The sequence below is a fragment of the Scophthalmus maximus genome, chromosome 5 (genome assembly GCF_022379125.1).
Source record: "Scophthalmus maximus strain ysfricsl-2021 chromosome 5, ASM2237912v1, whole genome shotgun sequence".
Lineage (NCBI taxonomy): Eukaryota > Metazoa > Chordata > Actinopteri > Pleuronectiformes > Scophthalmidae > Scophthalmus > Scophthalmus maximus.
In genome coordinates this window covers 1,544,184-1,562,021 of record NC_061519.1, presented here as the reverse complement: position 1 = coordinate 1,562,021, position 17,838 = coordinate 1,544,184, and the positions used below count along the sequence as shown (strand labels likewise).

At 42.5% G+C, this 17,838-nt stretch overlaps 1 protein-coding gene across 3 annotated transcripts; it reads left to right on the top strand.

The window, feature by feature from the left end:
• The first annotated feature begins 209 nt into the window (after window positions 1-209).
• Window positions 210-17,682, top strand: LOC118311210 (trichohyalin). 3 transcript variants are annotated; one of them, XM_035634844.2, is made up of 7 exons: window positions 210-293; window positions 1,221-1,341; window positions 14,694-16,293; window positions 16,375-16,589; window positions 16,850-17,057; window positions 17,146-17,270; window positions 17,357-17,682. In XM_035634844.2, the coding sequence occupies exons 3-7, from the start codon at window positions 14,767-14,769 to the stop codon at window positions 17,400-17,402; spliced, it is 2,121 nt and encodes a 706-aa protein (XP_035490737.2). In that variant the 5' UTR covers window positions 210-293; window positions 1,221-1,341; window positions 14,694-14,766; the 3' UTR covers window positions 17,403-17,682. The 3 variants fall into 3 exon arrangements, with proteins under 3 accessions (XP_035490737.2, XP_035490736.2, XP_035490735.2); XM_035634843.2 differs by lacking the exons at window positions 210-293; window positions 1,221-1,341 and adding exons at window positions 13,284-13,489; window positions 14,150-14,268; XM_035634842.2 differs by lacking the exons at window positions 210-293; window positions 1,221-1,341 and adding an exon at window positions 13,284-13,489.
• The last annotated feature ends 156 nt before the right edge of the window (window positions 17,683-17,838 follow it).

Sequence of the window (17,838 nt, the reverse complement as noted above, 5' to 3'; positions counted from 1 at the left end):
AAGACAATACAAGATGGCAAGTCTGGCCTTATTCCTGGATAGTTTCCACAGAGGGAATAGATAATATTTTTTTTTCTTAAGGAAAAAAAATGAAGATGTTAAAATGGAAATCTGATGACAAAAATCCCTGGGAATCTACTGTAAAGTCCAGCGTTAGAAGGTGGTCTGGCAAAGCGAAGTGGTTTCGTTTTTTTTCTCTGCAGGCAAACGGGGAGAGGCTCTTTCCTGTCACTGTGTGGCCAGGTGGAAACCTGAAACCCCCCATTGACACACGTGCACAATTAAACTGACAGGTAGGGCGAGTCACAAGGGGCCGGTTGACCTTTAAGTGTTACGCGGTTGTATGTAGTCACGGTCAACATGGGAGCTCTGCCACTGAAATCTGAAATCAATTTTGTAACATTGCATTGTGGTGGGACTAGGGCGAGCTGGCATCGCTGTATGTGTGTGTGTGTGTTTGTATTTTTGTGTGTTTGTGTGTGTGTTGGTGGGTGGGTGGGTGGCTGGCGGGGGAGGGGCACAGGTGTGCGTGTGTGTATGTGTGTTGTAGGACTAGCTTATCTGGTTTGAATGTGGAGGCGACCCACCGGAGAGAGGAGGGTGAAGCGGGAGCTGGAGCAATCACAGCCTCCAGGGAGTTTGACTGAGACACACCTACAATACAATAAGTCAATCAGCAACAGCGGCCTTCATTAAAATTAGACTATATTCTCATGCTAATGCGACAGCACAGTGTCATTTGTAATAATTGTAATAGCTCTGAAAAATGTAGGCAGGACGTGTACAATGTGTTATTATTAAGCAACTAACCATTTGCAGCAACAAGAAAAAAAGAGAAGAAGAAAGAAACATTGTGCTAAACACAATCAAACAACATAATGGGAGTGAATTTGTTAATCCTTGTTTGATGGATATGTTGTCATTCACTTTTCTAGCTCAAGCTCCTGGTTTGAGCTTTTGTAACTACAATAAAAGCAGTGAAAGCCTAACAAAGCACCAGGCTCCACAACACCTGCGAACAGTTACTCAGCGAGATAAGAACTTTTTACACATATTTTCCAGCCCTGTCCCAACTGAGGTTGCTGTTGTTCCCTAATGAGCTTACAGTCATTTTACAGCCCTAAAATCACATGTTACTTCTTTCTTACATATATGACATATTATATAACTCTTATGCTATATTAACCAGGTCTGGGTCATCTACTGTCTTCTTCATTTAGCTCCTTTAGATGGGATGGTCTAATTACCTGTCTGCTGGGACTCCTGGACGTCGCTGTCAGTCAGAGGGGAGACAAACCATATGGGTCTCATGCTGCATCTTTAATGGCCTTCAACCTTCAGGTACATCAAACACAGTCAGTGGACATAAAGGAGAATCATAAGGGTCGTCTTCAGCCAAGGGTAAATTAATGCATGTGGAGTGAATCTGCTTAATACACTAAATCTTGTGTCAAATTAGATTCATGTGCCAGATTGCTTTTATCAGCCCAGGATTTAAATGTGTGTGTGTGTGTGTGTGTGTGTGTGTGTGTGTGTGTGTGTGTGTGTGTGTGTGTGGGTGGGTGCATGCGTGTATGTGTGAGGTGGGGGAATCCATATTGTATGCATGCTCTGGTGTTTTGGGAGGGGTTGAAATGAGTCATAGTTTAGTTCACTCATGCCGAACACATTGAAATGTTTTAAACGTTGCCATGGCGATACAATTGAAAACAGCCACCCACAGAATGTGTGTGTGTGTGTGTGTGTTTCTCTCTCTGAGACTACTTTTGGGGACACAATTCAGACTATAGACAAGTTCAAGTTGTGTCCCCAATTAGAAAAAAGTTTATTATTGGTTCAGTGGCTAGTGTTAGGTGTAGGTTATGGTTAAGGTTCGGTTAAAGTTAGGGTATGTCTCCAGGAAATGAATGTAAATCTATGTGAAATCCCCAATAGGAAACCCATGATGTGCATGTGTGTGTGTGTGTGTGTGTGTGTGTGTGTGTGTGTGTGCGTGTGGTAAGAGTTACAAAATCATTAACTACCAGAACACTATGAGCCAACTGGGGAATGTATCACCAGTCCTCCCCTGCTCTGTTTTCTTCAGTTTCTGTCTTTCTTCATCTACTCAGTATGTTTACATGTCCAGCAGCCATTCTCCTTCTCTACAGAGAAGATAACACAGAATCTGTTGTGGAAACTTTAGTACTTTTTTTGTAAAATAGCAATGAAAAACATACATAGTAGTAGAAGTATAAGGAAACTTCGGAACAACTTCAAGAATCCATTCCCTATGTCACTGCAACAAACTTAATTCTATATCATTAGCAGAGCAATACAGGCAATATGAGATTATGTTTATTTATGGATGCATGATGATAGAGATACGCAGGCTCTTGTTATGTATAAATAATACATATTGCAGAATATATAAGAACATAACCACTGTCAAGTTCAAACTGTCTATGTCTATGTCCAAAACATAGCAAGCACAACAACCTATAAGGCAACTATGGCGCCTCGCAAGTATGGGTGGTGGTATGAATGAAAACATATTCACAGTAGAAATGTTAACATCTGTTAACATTTGCTTTTTAGCAATAGACACAGGAAACAACTGATGGAATTGAATTTGTTCTGCAGGTATTTGGTCATTAACTGAAATGTTGATAAAGTGAACATTTCATCACAATGCGCAGTTAAAAAAAATCAGTATGTGGGGATTATGAATGTGGGCACCATGGCAATCCAGTATTTGTCGAAATACTTGACTCTCAACTACAACCAGCTGGTGGCGCTAGAGAAAAGGTCAGTGGATCACTGAAGTCATTAAGATTCATCCCCTCAGGACTGTGAATGTCTTCAAATTTTATGACAATCCACACAATAGCTGGTCAATAGTTTCAAAATGATGGACTGATGAATCAGCACCGCCATCACATCACAAGCATGAAAAACTCACATTGCTCAAAACCTGAAATAAAGAGATGGAAATTAATTCACAGTTTATGTCGTCATATCGTCAACCTGTGACTCAGGAATGCAAAAATAACAAAGAACTTATGAACGATAATGTAGTTGACACAATAAAGCTGTTCCCGTCATGTAACTACTGCACACTGTTGAAAATATATATTTTTTAATGTAATATACCCATGAACAAAACCAAACGTTTTTTAAAAGAATAAAAGCAACAACAGAAATACAAACTAACAATTATTGGTGTGTGTGGGAGTGTGTATTAGATGTGACTGAAAGGAAGCTGCAGGCAGGAAATCCATACTGCCGGGTGGGATAAGCCCAGCTCTCTCAGACCAGCATTATCATTCCCGACCTGCCTTTGTCCGGCAACAGACACATTCTTTTTGCACCGACTACTTCTCTCTTACAATCTCTCCGACAAAAAGCATGCAATGATGAAACTACATCAAACACACTGATGTCTCGTTTTGTTCCATCACCTATTCAACATGTGAAAAAAAGAAAGACGAACAAATCTCTCGCAAATCACATTCCCCAGTCCACTATTTATAACATCAACCGTCGGAGAGGTGTGAGAGAGAAAGAGAAAATGAGTGTGGCATGTAATAATAGTTTTGGAGAGAAAGAGGTATGGGTTCCAGTCTGATACCGAGCTGTGAAACACACAGAGGGGAATCCTCTGTACAACAGAGACAGCTCTGTCCCAGCAGCTGTCGACTGGAATAGATGTTAGTCTCTGTTGGCAGGGAGTTCTGCTTAAAAAAGGGGGAACTGAACGAGGAATTAAGAGTTTAGCATGAATGGAAGTGGTTCAAAGTAATGGAAAAAGTGCAAAGTAAAAGAAAGGGAGGACCCTCTGACACCTATTGCACCCCAGGTGTTCCTGTCCTGGCATGCCGCTGCCCTCCCTTCTGGATGCAGCCACTCACGGCCTCCAGCCGCATTCTCCTGACCTGTCTCAAATGGCCGCGGTAAAAAAAAAGGTGACGTTATGAGGTTGTTAGAGCGGAGAAAGGGAGGAGGAAGGAGAAATGTTGTTGAGTCATGTCTCTGGTGAGTAGGCTCGGTTGGATGAGGAGGAGAAGACGGAGCAAATGTGGGTTGAAACTGCAAGAAAGTGAAGCCATGAGAGTTGGATGGTCCCTGTTTACGGCGACTCTAGGGAACAATTTTGTCTAAGAGCCAGATAAATGGAGAATATGAGGCTAAAGGAGGGTCATTCTCTGACTAGCTGTTAGTTTCACCCTCAAATAAAGCAATATCCTTTCAACGCTGCAGAGTTTGGAAACTGTATCTCTATTTGTCACTGTAAAAGGACAGATTTACTTTGAACATGACCTCTTCTGCACAGCGACATGATAACTGCTGCTTTGAAGCTGCCTCTAACCCCACATTTGTATCGGTGCTTTGAACTTAGAAGTTGTGACGTAATTGGAGAAACTGGAGAAATTGAACTGTGATGTCGACCCTGTAGATCAGTGTCTCTCTGTCTGATACTATCTCCAGAAGAGAAGGAGGTGGGTGGGATCTTCATGTGTGTGTGTGACCCTGTCACAGGTCAGCCTCGTGACCCGTGCATTCAATTTTATTGGCCGATCTGTGTTTTGCCTTTGCCTGGACAAGTCTAAGCATGCTTGCGGATGGTTCTTGCTTTAGGCTGCCTCGACCCCTTCCTTAGCATTAACGTAAACAGACAGAACTGTGAAATGTTACAAATGGCCCACGGCCAGCTCCACTACTCCTTGTGTTTGTGCTAAAAGATGACATAATAAAAATACAGTCAGTGCGAAACACAAACGAAAGCCCAGCGTGGCAGATGTTGGGGGTGAAACCGTCTTCACAGTGGACAGGCCGAGTGTTTCTCAGAATCCGGGAGCGGTCAGAGTCAAAAACCCACTGGATGCTGCTTGCAGAGCCATCTGGCCCGCCATTCCCACACACATGAAGACACACACACACACACACATACACACGCGCACACAGAATTCACTCAAACAAAAATGCAAGCAGAAATATTTCAGCTAAGATTTGAGATATTTTTGATAATGAAAGGTTTTTATTTATATTTGCTTGGAATGAAGTCTGCAATGGTTTTAATATCTTTTCAATTAATCTGACCTTTGGTTCTTAGCATGTTTTGCTAAATTTAAATGACACCAAGCCAAATACCCAACAACTCTCATCACATAAATATCTTCTGTAAAATATTTGTTCCAATCGTTGATAAACTTTATATTTACATTTGTAATGTACTTTTTGGAAAACTATTCAACAATATTTAGAACTACTCCCCATAACATTAGACAACAAAAACAATAATTGCAAATGTAAAAATAATAGTGATTCATGGCGTAAGTTCTATTAACATCTACAAAGGTCTTTTGAACCCCATCGGAGATGTAAATGTAAAAACCACACTGATCATGTTGTGATGAAGCTGCACTGCTCCTTTAAAAACATGACATGAAATATTTTTACAGCAGGAATTCCTGAGCGGGTGTGGTTGCTGCTGGGTTGTGTGGGACCGGACAAAAACAGACCACAGCTTTTCCATCCAACTATCCCTCTCTCTGACTTTCTTTGTCTCTCCCTCGCTCCATTTGCAGGGGGGAACTATCTGTCTGCTTTCATTCTCTCCGGGGGGTCGTTTTAAACGAGGCACTGACGTCACGCGCAGGAGACCTGAGGTGACCTCTGTCGACTCTTTGCTCAAATAACAGGATTGGCACTGGCACAATGTCTAATTAACGGCGCTGACGACAGAGTTGATTCTCCTATGCTTAAACTATTTCTCAACACAACATGGATTAAAGCATATTTGTGCAGTCTTAAGTCTGGAGTTTTCGCGAGTGCACAAGAACAAATTTGCCAACTTTTAAAGTCATGAAACTTACTTTATTATAAGTAGCTTTCACAATATTTATGGCAGTGCGTCATATTTACATATTTACACTGTCTAAAAACATCAAACTGCAGCTCCTTTAAAGGATGCAAAGACACACGCTGCACACACCAGCCAGTGACTGAGGGCAGTCACAACATTGAACTTTACATCTAAACTTTGTGTGTTTGGATTTAGAAACAGGCTTCAGGCTCATTTTTGGAGTCTTTTTGATATGTGGTTGTGCTAAAAGCAGCAAGAGTTGGGTGAGCCAGAGGAATACTGCAATTCATACTGACTCAGTGTGGTGCACGGTATGTTGGTGTGTCAAGTCAACTCTATTGTCAACTCCTGCAGTGTTGACCGAACACGAAGTACAGCAGAAGTTGATTTGAATGTCATTAGATCTGCAGGTATTTGGTCATTAAACGCGTTCAATGGATTTAAATTTTGAACTTGATCATAACGCTTAATGAAAAGTTTACTACAGTTCATCCTCTGGTTGATATACAGAGTATATCAATCAATAAAAAAATGCTGAGTCTTGATGGCACCAAAAGAAAAATCATTGGACAACTACTGGCGTTCGGCTTCGTCTTGAAGGGCCATGAAAGCAAATCGTCATTTTGATCCTTCAAATGTCAGGCCAGGACTTTAAAGAAGACAGATGCAGAGTAGACAGTTCAGATCAGGGAAGACGAAACAGACCGATGACACACGAGGAAGGGCAAGTGACCTGAAACGAGAGGAGAGCTAGTTTTCAAAATAAAACAGGAAGTCAGGAGACAAAAACCCAGCACGAGACAAACCTCACCGCGGTGTGACATCAGATAGTTGTCGAGATGCTCCAGTCTGGAAACATTTCCTCAAAAGTGAACAAAACTAGCCTGGATAAGCCAGACTAATACTCGACCTTGTACAAGAGACGTTACCAACGGACGCAGACCAGAACTGCCTTCAACCAGTGAGAGCAGCGGATCATGTGACGTCTGTGGAGCAGACCAGAGCAGAGAGGATGTCTGTGATGACGATTCCACAATGTCTGTGCACGAGTGTTGCCATTTTTGTGGGGGGAAATATATGGTACTTTTAGTCAAATGCTCGCTCATCAGCCGCAGCCATCTTGGCTGTTTACAAAAGTCGCTTCTCTGCGTGTCATGGTATAAACCCCACCCATTGGCAGATAACCGGTGGTGATTGGACCGCCAAGATTTCTGCTGGAGGGAAATTATCACTTTCCAGTGGAGGGGATCCAGACGTAGTCTGGCAGAGCAAATGAAATGAGCTCCCAGAGTTCGTATGGGTCCCAGGCTGGAACAAAACATTGGGCTCTGGCGAAACTGCCTCTGCATTGACAGAATCATCCCATCACTACCACACCCCCTCAATTGCCAATACATTTCTGCAGGCAAGAGGAATCATGTCACCCAGCTGATGAGTCTGGTAAACCCATTTGTCAAGTCTTCGGTTGAAGATTTGCAGATCAATGTTCAGTATCTCCCGATGGTTTCACTGTTGATGCTATCTACCGACAGTGGGGACTTCCCCAACTGATCATGTTCCATATCGGCTCATCTCCTCTGCAGTGCTCCTTCATGGGAAACTGGTTTTGACTGTGCAACAACAGTATGTTACGGCGATAAACCCTGAGAAACAAAAGCTCTCAGAAAAGGTTGACATAACATTAAAAACCCTGGGCTCCGTCCCGACACTTTAAAACGAGGGCTATTTTCAAAACCTCCACTTGGTAGCCACAGTTGGTTCCCTGTGCCTTTGTAAGGGGATAAACGTGTCCGTCATCTTTAAATGGAGGAAACACACTTAATCCAGAAGAGTGGAAAAACACACTGAAGGAGGACATGGGGCCCCCAACTGCATTATATTAAGTGATCCCTTTGGACTGTGAAAAGCCGACTGGTACAAACACTGGGTGGCTGATGACAGTAAGAAGATGGCGGCTGACAATTATGTGGCAGAGGCAGCCCTGTTAGAATAAACACCAGGTAAGGCCACTGTCATTAAAACACACTTAGCTGAGTGAGACAATCCTGTGTGAAGCATTGTGTCACAGACAGACAGCGGAGAAAAACAAAGTGAGAAAATAGAAGTCATGGTCATGTTATCCGAGGGTGAGCTGCAAATCCACTGAACAGCAATGTTTTTTTTCTCTATCACAAGGCGTCAAGGTGTTGTGCAGGGCATCTCATCGCTTATCTCAGGAGGAGACCGGTCGTACTAGGAGGCATCGGGGGGGAAAGTGAGGTCCTCTCCTGACCTGCCATAGCAAAAACATGTGTACTGCCATAATGTCAACAGATCCTAGAGGCCTAATTAATCTATGATTTAAGAGTCGGACCAACTTATTCACAAGAGTTTTCCCTCTTAAGCAAAAAAGACTGCGTTATGAACAAAATTTTTTGATCATCTCCTTGTGTAAAAACTTACATGCACACAATTTTTTAAACTACTGAATGTTTTCGGGGTTTGTTTTACGGGTGGTGTTTGGTGTTCCCACTGATGCACAGCACATGTATGGATTGTTCAGGTCTCAATTCCTTTTTTTCTTCCTGGCAGTTTTGTGGACGTGCTCCTAGTCCTCTAAGCACTTGTTAAATTTATTACGGAGGAATTGTCTATTGGATGCAGTCCGAAAAAAAAAGGCTGCTATGACTGCGGTACATGCAACTGATGGGTGACAGAAGATGATCCTCTTTTCCCCCTCAGAAATATACAAACAAAACTGTGACGACTTTTGAGTGACCAGAGTAATTGAGGATGGTCTGTTTGGCGTGATGTGATGCGTGCTATGTTATGAACTATGATGTATTATTGCTACTATTTTGCGGCAGTTTCTTAACCATTCTGTATTATCACACCAGGAAAACTGTCGATCCCCTGAAGGCTGGATGTGATGAAAAACACTCAAATTGAGTAAAAGCAGACAAAATGGAACCACCCATAAAGAGACACTTGTCAGAGGAAAGAGGTTTTGTTTCCCTGAACTATATAAAAGGTTTTTACATTTTTTTTTTATTTTGAAGAGTCACCCCAAGCATCATATATTACATAACAGCAGATGATCTCTGAGTCCAAGTCTGAGACAAGGATTTCTGTACCATCAGCTCAAAATGGCAGAACAAGTTTATAAATATGAACAGCATGAACTATACAGTTCATGTATGTTTCATGTTTTAGATATTGTTCAATCAGCTGCTGGATTTTTCTGTATATTAACATCTCACATAGTTTGTAAGACATTTTAAGAGATAGAAAAGTGAAGACAAACAGGAGGAAGAGGTCTAGGCACTGACAGGATGTCCCCCCCCCCCCGTTGAAACAGATGATCCCCGGACATAACGTCATGTAAATTACTGTCTCTCTCCCAAAGCCCAGACTTTCCAAAGCACAGAGTCACAGTGGTCAACAGGGCTGAATTAGATAAACATTACATCTTCTCTTGAGCACAAGGGACATCATCTTGGTCATGGAAACACTGAAACAGGATCCCAAAGGAATGACAGATACTATTTCACCGGGTGTTAACTCAATATCTAAAAATAACAGCATATTTGGTGCAAGGGGTCATGTAAATACTCTGATGGGGTTTTGTCATAAATTACAGAAGATTGTTCTATTCCTTTTACGGCACACTCCATCATTTCATACCCCTCGATCCTTTTGTAAAGCAGGAATTTGCCGTCAATTACAGCTGTGAGAAAATAAGACGACAGACTAACACAGAAAATATTGAAAAGTTACCCACGGCATAGGGGTAAACTTGTATCTTTTATGTAATTTAACCTTGTTAAAACTGAATATTACTAGTGCTTTGTAATATGAGTGTTTCAATCCGTCCAAGTTAGGAAATTGGAATGTTATGAACTTATGAGAGAAGTTAAAGTGAAACTGTGGAGCCATCTAGTGGTGTCTGCTCCTTTGTTTCATACGTATTGTCATAAGTAGAATGTTGATGAATGGACATGACATGTGGAAAAAAAACCCACATCCAATAGGAGGAATGGCACTTTATAGTTTTTGGGTAAAGAATAATGAAAACATTTACAGCTCAAGCTGTAGGACACGCTGGAATTTGCTTTTCACTCGTCCTTGACATTTCTCCATTTCCATCATCTGCCACATGTCTTCATGTCGTCTGCACTCTACAGCTCTATCTCATGCGCTCGGCCCTCGCCTCAGACTACAGAGGAGGACCACCTGTCCCCTGCTGGGGTCAGAAGTTTACATGAAAACCAATCCTCCCGTGGGAAGTGGTCAGAAAAGTGCAGGGAGCTATTTAAAGTCTTCTCGATAATGAGGAGGCACGGTGGGAATCCTGGAGCCATGGAGTCTTTCATCATAAACACACACACACACACACACACACACCATAAACCCCCGACAACCCTCCAACTCTCACCAGCCATAATAGTTGCTAACAGCTGCAATTCCATCTGTCCATCTGTTATCTTCAGTTTAATACTATATTACCTTGATGTATTAAAAGGATTGAAAGCAGACCACTACAATCTAGATATATCAAAAAAATATGCATATCAAAACAATGGTTCAAGACAATCATTTCTGATACAAAAACAAAACATTGTTTGACCTCTTTAACCCGAGCACCATTTTACCATCTCACAAGACCTTGCTAAACATGAAGCGATGTGCACCTAACAAGCAGAATCTCGGCTAAAAGCCCATGACAAGCATTTTCAATCTTTTTCACTTTGAGATGATTCCCATAAGTTTCCCATTCATCTTTACATCCAGGGTCCCGTTTCTGAAATAGACACGACCCCCATCGTTTATTATTTTCAAGTTTCGTTTTATGAGGTGTAAATTGTACAACAACATATGGCAAATTCAATAACCTTATATATAGGCTTTTCATAAAAAAAGCACACAATGTAAACAACTATATAACTTAAGTAAACATTAAGTAACAGTAGTAACAGTTACCCCAAATAAACTGGAGTTTAGGTTCCAGTCAGTTGTGCACATCACGTCAAAAATGTCTTGCATTAAAGACGGTGATCCGTAGTCTCTATTTTATTCATCACAGAAAACACACAGTTATTTGGATCGAAGTTGAAATCTAACTATAAAAATCCAATTAAGCAATCATCAGTGAGGGGTGAGATGGGTTACCCATTTGACGTAGTGCATTTCTAGCCATCAAAATAAGAGCAGGTGAGATTCTCTGAACTACCTTATCATGTTTGCATTTTGGTTCTATAAATGCGACCAAAAAGGGAAAGATCTCTATTTAACCCTCTGTCTAATGTTCATTTGCATTCATCCATTTAGAGTTTCACTTATCTTAGTTTCTTTTGTTATGTGTACGCCTAAATATTTGACAGTAGTTTTATTGGGGATGTCAGATGCTGCCACAAGATGGCAGCCATGTATCACCAATAACTCACACTTTCAAGTTCAGTTGTAAACCAAATGCTTTGGTAAATAAATCTATATTTGGATGGCCTTTGGCTGTGTCGTCTGCCAGCTGACTTATAACTCATTTGTTATCAAAGGCACGGATTAACTTAACTTCATTTTTGATTGAGAGTTTGTCGTATTTCTGCTGCAATTAAAAAGAGTGACAGTGATATGGGGCAGCCTTGTTTCTTTCAGGTTGTTATTCTGTAACAGTTAGTGAAACCATGAGGAATATAATATTAATATTAAATGGGTAGTAAGTGATTTTGGAGAAAAGACTGACACGCTGATCACTAGGTCAAAAGCAAGTCTCTTAACGTGTCGGGGAGTGATGTTCACAAGCTGCACACAGGTTATGAGGTGCAGTCTGCACCATTCTTTTGTGTGCTCAATTTACACTGTAAATTTACACTTGCGTCGTGTTTTCTCCACACACACAGAACTGACAGCTAGCAGGCCGTGAGGAGATATTCTCAGATTTTTATAAAAAGTGTAATAGGATTAAAACCGCATAGTGCCCCTTTAAATATTTTGAATCAAACAGTAAATCTAAACACTTTGATAATTTCATATATTGAGAATTGATATCTCAGCAGCTGAAGAGTCGATGGGCATAACTGCTTTTTAGCAAATTAGCGTTGATTGTGTTATACCACCCACTGTACTTTGACCTACTCTGTTTTTCAGCCAATCCCCATTCAGTGTGCTTCCCAGAGGCCCAGTGGGTGACATCAATGCTTTTCCAGCAAATCAGCATTTTCATCAGTTTAGTACAGTACTGCACTAATTAACAATAACGGAATATGAGTCCATGGGATGAGTTCAGTGAATCCATGGAGTAGTGCCGCAGTTATCACTATCGAGAGCTATGTAGTGCATAAAAATGACCAAAATAAAATTAATAATGACCGTAATAAAATGGATAAATATTGTACATGAGTGATTTTAGACACAGCTAGAGAATAAAATGTCACTCCACAGCGTGACTTCATGGTTCTTATATACTGTATGTCAAACCAAGTCTACTATACTTTAACATGAATCTTTTGTCTTGCTGTAATCAAGCAGTGATTGTTCCACAGTAGCACGTGAAACTTAAATTTGTGTTTTTTTTGACATTCATTCGTTTCTTTAGAGTGTGGGAAGAAAACCACAATGACACAAAACTGACGCTGCTGATCGCAGCCAACTAGCTTGGTTCTTACCCAGTTGGTTTGCTGATACAATAAACCTCACAGACAACAACCAACAGTTTGCATAGGGCCAGGGTTAGCGTCAGGGCTTAGGTGTGAGTTCAAACGCAGCATCAGATGAATGCTCAGGGCACAGGGCGACCGTGCGCGCTGTAGACACTGAAAATGTTCCTTGTTACAACCATAATCGGTTTCTTAAAATCCCTGTAAAAGAATAAAGTATAATAAAAAAGATCAATTACGTAAAAACTCCCTGAATAAGTAAAACATTTAAAGGGACCCTCGACCTAGGTGAGACAGCAGGAGTGTCAGTGCTTGATCAACTTCGCCAGGCTTCCAAGGCCTCTTCCCCAGCTGTCAAGTTCGATTATTGGTAAATGCGAATATGACGGTTTATAAAGCATTAAAATAAATAATTATAATAATAAATAACAAATGCACCTTTGGCAACATAGGATGACAGAACATAGGCGTTCAAATATTGTGGAGTGTGGACCACTGTAACGTTGAAAAAACGTAAAGTAACATCAAACAGTATGTTCCACAAATACAGTACAGTATAAAGCTATCATTTTACAGGCTTCTACAGGGGCAGAGACACCATGTGACATTTGTCTCTAACAAATGTAATGTGAGACAAATTACTTATAAACTAAATATGGCTGCCAGGTGTTTGGTCTAATTCTAAGTGGTCCATTTTGGCAAATCCTGATTCTCTCTCGGGTTGAAACGGCCTACCCAATGTCTCTCTCCCTGCCCGCTGTTTATTAATAAACCTAAACAGATTTGGGGTAGTCATGGTCACACATAGCTGCACACTGAGAGAGAGAGAGCGAGAGAGGAGGCTGGGTCAACTGTCGTTACCCCCCACTTATTCTCTCATTTCATCTGCACCCAGTGCTCAGGCTCATTCTGCGCTGCTCACTTGGATTTGTTGTATGGACCTCAACTTTCAGACAAATTCTTCCAGGGGATACAGCACAGGGACAGAGGAAACTGGGACAAGCGCTGAGAAGTGAGTTTGACTGTAGTCGACGGTGACGTATTACATTTTGTGTTCATGAGACAGATCAATTTTATGTGGAAACACCTGGGGGGGAAAAAACTGACAGACCAATTATGTAGCTTCTAGCTCTCAAAAAACTACAAACACACTATTAGATAATTAAAATAAATTTAAAAAATAGGCATGCCAGTCATAGTATGAAATAAATGTCTTTTTAAATGTTGTTTTTATTGCGTCAGCCTATATAGGCCAGTGCTGTATGTGGGTGGTGAAGGTCTACAGGAATGTGCCTTGCGCTCGTGTCTGTCCTGCAGCGAGACAGCTGGTCACTGTCATTAACTCCCAAGGGTTTCGATCAGTTATGCACAACAATGTGTAGCAAATACACACTATGGACATATGAGGGGGGAAAAAACGAAAGACTGCTGAGGAAAGAAGGGGAGTTGTGGATGCTGTAGATTTTAGTGCACCGTTTTGTATTATCTGACCTAGTTGAAAACAAACGATAGAGCTGCAGCTGGGTGTTGGGGAAAAGTTCTGGCGAGGAAATGCTAAACTATCAAATGAATGTCATGCTTGTCCTCGATGCACTTTGTGCAGTACGAATTTCCGTTGGACGACAGTGGTGGGTCAATATGATCAATTTACTCTCTGGGACTCTCTGTTCAGTGTTTGGCAAACACCTCACAGAGGGAAATGTGAGAGTGTGAAAGCTTCACGATTCACCAGGGGAGTGCAGATGCCCATCCATCGGCACAACGACACCTTGTGATGATCTCCTCTCTAATGTAAGCTGTGTGATGCCACTTGCTGGAGCTCAGATGTAAACAGTTTGGATGTGTTTACATGGCAGTGTTGCAGTGTTCATGTGAATGCACACGCCTCAATTTACATGCAGCGTTCATGTGAATTGAGGGTGTGTGTCTGACCACAGCCAAGCAGTGGAATGGTGACCGAAGCATCTAGCCAAAGGCGACAGCTGCTGGTAGCACACTCTCTGATTATCTGTCCCTTTGCCTGGCTCTACATATGTGCCATTGACATCATCAGAGCTTACACAGAAGTCTGGCCAACTTAACCCAACTCATCTGTTGGTCTATCATCAGTGCATGCCAGCCCTATGTGTGAAATGCAGCACGACTACCAACAACCACGCCTATCACACTTGATGTGCGTCAGCTAGGTTGTCTCACATTCATTTTCTCTTGTCAAGGGATGAGACGGCACTGAAGGAGACCATCTACATCAAAAGAGGCTGCAAGAATTGAGTTAAACCAGCGGACGATATGGATGACAACATTTCATCTACTGAGTTCGAGCCTCTCTTCATCAGAGAAGAGGCTGGGGAGCCAGAGAGAACAGCTGTGGTCCAAAGAGAGTGCGGCCCGGCACAACCGGGACTCCCCTTCACAGGAACACAGCGGAATCCTTCGACTTTGATTAAGCCATATTTACGAGAGATGGATGATTTGCTGAAGAGCTGCGAGGAGCTTACATGTATTCCTTTTGGCTTCTCAGAGAGTTTCACAGAAACGAGCTTGATCAAATCAACTCCTGGTCAGAGCAAAGAGGAAGTTACAATGGAGGGTTACGCAGAAACAAGGGAATCTCCTCAGGCATATCTTTCCACGGGGTACATGGACACACACATGGACGGGGCTGGAACAGAGGACGAGCCAGCACAAGGGCAGTTGCAAAGCACGGACACAACAGAAGCTTCTCACCAGACAGAAATGCCTGTAACTTCCGTGGGAAACAAACTGAGCAACGCTATGGTGGAGTATGAGGGCCAGCTGCTGGGAATGTTGGCCATGCTGGAGAGCTGTATGGAAGAGGCTGGGATGGACTTTGAGCCCCAGGGCTGGGCTGCAGATGAAAGTCAAGAATACGTGCACATCAGTAAGAATCCGCATCTTTGTAAGGGTACAACACTGGTACCCAGTCAGCAAGAGGCACCAGGGAAGCTGGAGGCCCAGGCTATGCAGTTAGAATCCTGGGCTTCTCAACATGCAGAGGGAGATAAAGTTTCTGAGGACAGTAGAAATGGATTGACAGTAGGTCCGACAACCAATAAAAGCCAGCGGAATCCTTTGCTTTACTGTGACAACATGGTTGGCGACTCAACGGAAAGACTGGAAAGGTCAGGGAAAACAGACCAGGGGGTTCTTGATTCGCAGTCCAGTTTTCCAGGGCCATCAGATGAAAATGAAAATGATCCAATGTACTGTGAAGGGACAAAAATGAGATATATGTTTGATGACGGCACAGAAGCAAAGGGAGATATAACTGGGATTGTAGTAGAAGACACTGATGTGCCAGCTGAAGAGAGACAAGAGCTCGTGATGGGCACCATTGACCTGAGATCTGTTAGGAATGAATTAGGGGAGTTGGGGTCTCAGATGGAGGAGCATATACAGGAAGTTCAGCACTTGGAGAAGAGGAGGAGGGAGCTGCTGGCAGAGTTGCTAGAGCTGAGGGGGAATACAAACAGAGAAGAGGAGGCCGAGGGGAGCACTGAGGAGGAAGAAGTGACAGAAGAGCGAATGGACAGCAGAGTGTCCGAGCTGATGAACATGCTGAGGAGTGAGGAAGAGGGTAGGAGGCAGGAGAGGAAGAAGGAGATGCAGAGCCTCAAGGAGGAGAGAGCAGAAGAGGAGAGGAGGTTGTGGAAGGTCAACCTGGAGAGACAGGGGCTGCATGAGGAGCTCAGGAGGCTGAAAAGGAGGCTCTTCGCCATGGTCAGGGAGTGTACCCACAGTCAGGCCTCCATGAACAACCAGCGCCGTGAGGTGGAGCTGCTGAAGAGAGAAGAGGTAAGAAAATATTCAAGAATCTGTGCGTTGCGTTTCCAAGAAAACTCTTGCACATATAACCCCTCTCTTCCCTTGCTGTAGGAGAAGCTGCAGTCCCTGGTGCTTCAGCTGACAGAGGAGAGCTGCCAGGTCAGGTCAGCCCAACAACAACAGCTCTTAGAACTACAGGCAAAACTTCATGCCCAGAGCTCCAGTCAGTCCTCCAGCCCCCAGGAGGAGCTGATCGAGTGCAGGAGGCACTCCTGTGGCGACATCCAGCAGTATTTGCAGGGTGGACTAAGAGCCCTGGAGGACAGGTGCTGTCACCTTCTATTATTGATTTTCACTCTTAACACAATTATCATTTAGAGTGTGCTTATACTAAAACCTTTACAGCAAAGTGCACATTGAAGTTTTCAACCATGAAACAATGAATCCAAATTTAGTACATGCCAAGAGTTTTGAGTTTAGAATGTGAGAAATGTGCCTCCTTGCAACTGACTACAGGTAAATTGTCGTTCATATTTTAAGTTTTGGGTAGAAACTCATCAAAACATTCAATGGTCGTCTTTGCCAGGTACGAACCCATTTTGCTGGCATTGCTGAAAAGGAGAGAGGCAACAGCTGGAGCCCTGGTGAAAGCCAAAGAGCAGGCCCATGAACTGAAGGCCCAGATGGGACCGCTGAGGGATGAGATCCAAAAGCTGAAGCTCCAGAGGGCTTGTTTGGGGGAGAAACTAAACCTTTGTCACACGCATCGCAGAGAGGATGTGGGGCAGTACAAGGTGATAGGGGTGCGGATAAACTGCCACTGTACATTAGTGAAAGCAGTATCCTGTTTCGCAAAGCACTTTACTTTTACAACTTTTACAGGAGACAGTGTACTGCCTGGAGGAGAGCAGCAGAGAACTGATGACCGAGTTGAAGATTCAGAAGAAAAAAAACAAAGAGATAGAGGAGTTGAGAGACAGACTCACCAAACAACTCCTCCTTTACAGGTGACAGTTCTCCATCTATATTGTAACTTGTAATGATACAAACCCGACAGGGAACAGCTCTAATTACAACATTCTTCTTCTTACAGGGCTGCCATTAAGGACCATGAGTGTGACCACGAGAAGAAAACATGATTGCTTTTTTATTTTAATTTTTTTTAAATCAAGAACATACCCGTGAGCACAGTTTTGATTTAATAACAAACTGATCACTATTTTTGTATCTCCAACCTAATGAATGTCAAATTTTAGTTAATGCACTTTACACACATTAAGACATGCCGTTGTATTTAACACACAACTTGGAATAACTTTTAGTAAATGTTTTTTTTTCAGAGCAGTCCGTTAGGATGAACTCGACTGCCGCTTGTTGAGAGGTTTTGTTATGAATAAAGGCATTTCTTGTGTCTCGTAACTCAAAGTGCGACTGATGAATTAACAGTCTCTGAAGAGCAGAGGGGTTTATGTACTTATAAGGGCAACATGTCTGAAGAACTAAACAATGGGACACAGAGCAAAAGAGCAAGAGTAAGCTCAGGAGCAAGGAGAGCACCAAGACGTCACACTAAAC